Source organism: Perca flavescens, chromosome 7, assembly GCF_004354835.1.
Source record: "Perca flavescens isolate YP-PL-M2 chromosome 7, PFLA_1.0, whole genome shotgun sequence".
In the NCBI taxonomy this organism is placed as follows: Eukaryota; Metazoa; Chordata; class Actinopteri; order Perciformes; family Percidae; genus Perca; species Perca flavescens.
In genome coordinates this window covers 35,905,489-35,907,988 of record NC_041337.1, presented here as the reverse complement: position 1 = coordinate 35,907,988, position 2,500 = coordinate 35,905,489, and the positions used below count along the sequence as shown (strand labels likewise).

Here is a 2,500-nt window from a genome sequence, read left to right as displayed (position 1 = left end):
TGTGTCCAGCTGTCTGTCCAGCAGAGGGTCTTCAACATCGCCAACGAGCTGCTGCACACAGAGATCGCCTACGTCTCTAAGCTCCACCTGCTGGACCAGGTGAGTCCCCCGCTGCTCACAGTCCAATCAAAACCCTGCTGCTCACCGTCCAATCAAAACCACCGTCTACCATGTGTTGACTCTGGCGTCTTGGTTATAGAGCTCAATAGTGTTGTTCCCAAAGTCAAAATCTCTCTCTCTCTCTCTGTTCTTTCTCTAGCTCTTTGCTCCACCACTTTGTTTTATCTAACAGGTTAGCACCGCTCCACATAGCGCTCTAGGATACTGTAGCGGTAGCTGTTGTCGTGTGCAACAAAAGACGACTCGGCTGCTTTTTGGAATAAAAACGCTGCCAGCTTTTTTTCTTTTTTTTTTAAACTACAAAAGCCCTAGTCAACTTTTTCTTGTAAAAAATGATGGCAAGTGTGAACATAACCTTATGGTTTTGCATGACATCATGACTTCGTGTAAACATACACGCCCACTTTCTTAAGCCAAGTGGCATGTTATCGCGAGACTATGTGTTATCGCGAGACTGTGTTTTCGCGAGACTATGTGTTATCACAAGACTATGTGTTATCTCGATACTATGTTATCAGACCCATATATATCAGCTCCTACACAGTCTCCAGTTGATTTTATTATGACAGAGTAGCTGTCAGAATGCTCTACATGCGATCTGTCGCTGATTTTAATCACCAACAGACTGTAGATGATCCGTGATCTGATCAGATTTAGTCTCTCTGACTTCTAAACATCACCATCAGCCACACTACATGTTCTGTTCACAATAAGCCTTTAAATCAGACAAATCGCAGTTAAAATCCCTCCGATTCAAAATCAATAAAAAGTTTATATAAAACGTCATCATGTTGAGTCGATTCTGAACCAATCAGCTGTTAGATCAGCTGAGAGGCCGGGTTCTCAATACATTTTGGCCCTCCTAGTTCTGCGCCAAACCAACAACACATGGAAAGTGTTTTTAAGCTGTAATTACGTGACATAGGTGCCCTTGAGCAAGGCCCTTAACCTCCAACCTGCTCCAGTGAAGCTGCTCAGTGGCCAGCAGGTCAGACTGTGGTTGTACCGGAAGCTTCCAGGTATGATTGTGTGCAACTGTGTGAATGTGATCAGGGCCTTCCTGCACAAAGAGAGGTTGCCTCTCAGTGATCCTTCCCTGAATAAATAAAGGTTAAATAAAAAAAAAAAAAATTCAAAGCAGAATATGGCAGATTTGCCGACCTAAGTTCCCCAGAAGGAACTCTTTTGATGACTTTCGTAGGGCTTTGTGTCAACAAAATGTCGGAAAAAGCAATAAATTTACCAAAATGTGTCAAATGTCTGACAAAGCCACAAAAACATCGGAAAAAAACGACAAAAATTAGGAAAAAATTAGGAAAAAAAACTACCAAAATGTTAAAAATAAAGTGACATGCAGTAACAAAAGAACGTCAATAAACTCTCTCCATATCTGGCCCTTGGTGTGATTCTCTTTTTCCAGTGTGGCCCTCTGGGAAAATGAGTTTGACCCCCCTGCTGTAAACGCTGTTCACATCACTGACCCAGTGACTGTTGTCCCGTGGCCTCTCCTCCTCCTGCAGGTTTTCTGTGCCCGGCTCCTGGAGGAGGCGCGCTCTCGCTCCTCCTTCCCGTGCGACGTGGTCCAGGGAATCTTCTCAACATCTGCTCCATCTACTGTTTCCATCAGCAGTTCCTGCTGCCAGCGCTGCAGAAACGCATGGAGGAGTGGTGGGGGGGTGCAAAATTCACAAAAGAATTCCAAAGTTGGAAACTTTCCATGGGAATTAATGGGAATAAACGGAATTAATGGGAATAAACGGAATTAATGGGATTAACAGGAATTAATGGGAATAAACGGGAATTAATGGGAATAAAAGGGAATTAATGGGAATAAACGGGAATTAATGGGAATAAACTGGAATTAATGGGAATAAACGGGAATTAATGGGAATAAATTGGTTTAATGGGAATAAACGGAATTAATGGGAATAAACTGGAATTAATGGGAATAAACTGGAATTAATGGGAAAATGGAATTAATGGGAATAAACTGGAATTAATGGGAATAAATTGGTTTAATGGGAATAAACGGGAATTAATGGGAATAACTGGAATTAATGGGAATAAACTGGAAGTAATGGGAATAAACTGGAGTTAATGGGAAACTGGAATTAATGGGAATAAACTGGAATTAATGGGAAACTGGAATTAATGGGAATAAACTGTAATGAATGGGAATAAACGGAATTAATGGGAATAAATTGGTTTAATGGGAATAAACGGGAATTAATGGGAATAAACTGGAATTAATGGGAATAAACGGAATTAATGGGAATAAACTGGAATTAATGGGAATAAACGGGAATTAATGGGAATAAATTGGTTTAATGGGAATAAACGGGAATTAATGGGAATAAACTGGAATTAATGGGAATAAACT

At 40.9% G+C, this 2,500-nt stretch overlaps 1 protein-coding gene and 1 long non-coding RNA gene across 2 annotated transcripts in view; both read left to right on the top strand.

Annotated features, from left to right (window-relative positions):
* Window positions 1-1,717, top strand: part of LOC114558219 (uncharacterized) — a 3,176-nt gene extending 1,459 nt beyond the window's left edge. Inside the window, exons 2-3 of the long non-coding RNA XR_003692938.1 lie at window positions 10-99; window positions 1,641-1,717. This is a non-coding gene — a long non-coding RNA (uncharacterized LOC114558219). The remainder of the gene's footprint in view (window positions 1-9; window positions 100-1,640) is intronic.
* An 11-nt stretch (window positions 1,718-1,728) lies between these two features.
* Window positions 1,729-2,500, top strand: part of LOC114558587 (FYVE, RhoGEF and PH domain-containing protein 3-like) — a 13,496-nt gene continuing 12,724 nt past the window's right edge. Inside the window, exon 1 of the mRNA XM_028582648.1 lies at window positions 1,729-1,788. Within this exon, the coding sequence (XP_028438449.1) occupies window positions 1,778-1,788 (11 nt within the window). The 5' untranslated portion in view covers window positions 1,729-1,777. The remainder of the gene's footprint in view (window positions 1,789-2,500) is intronic.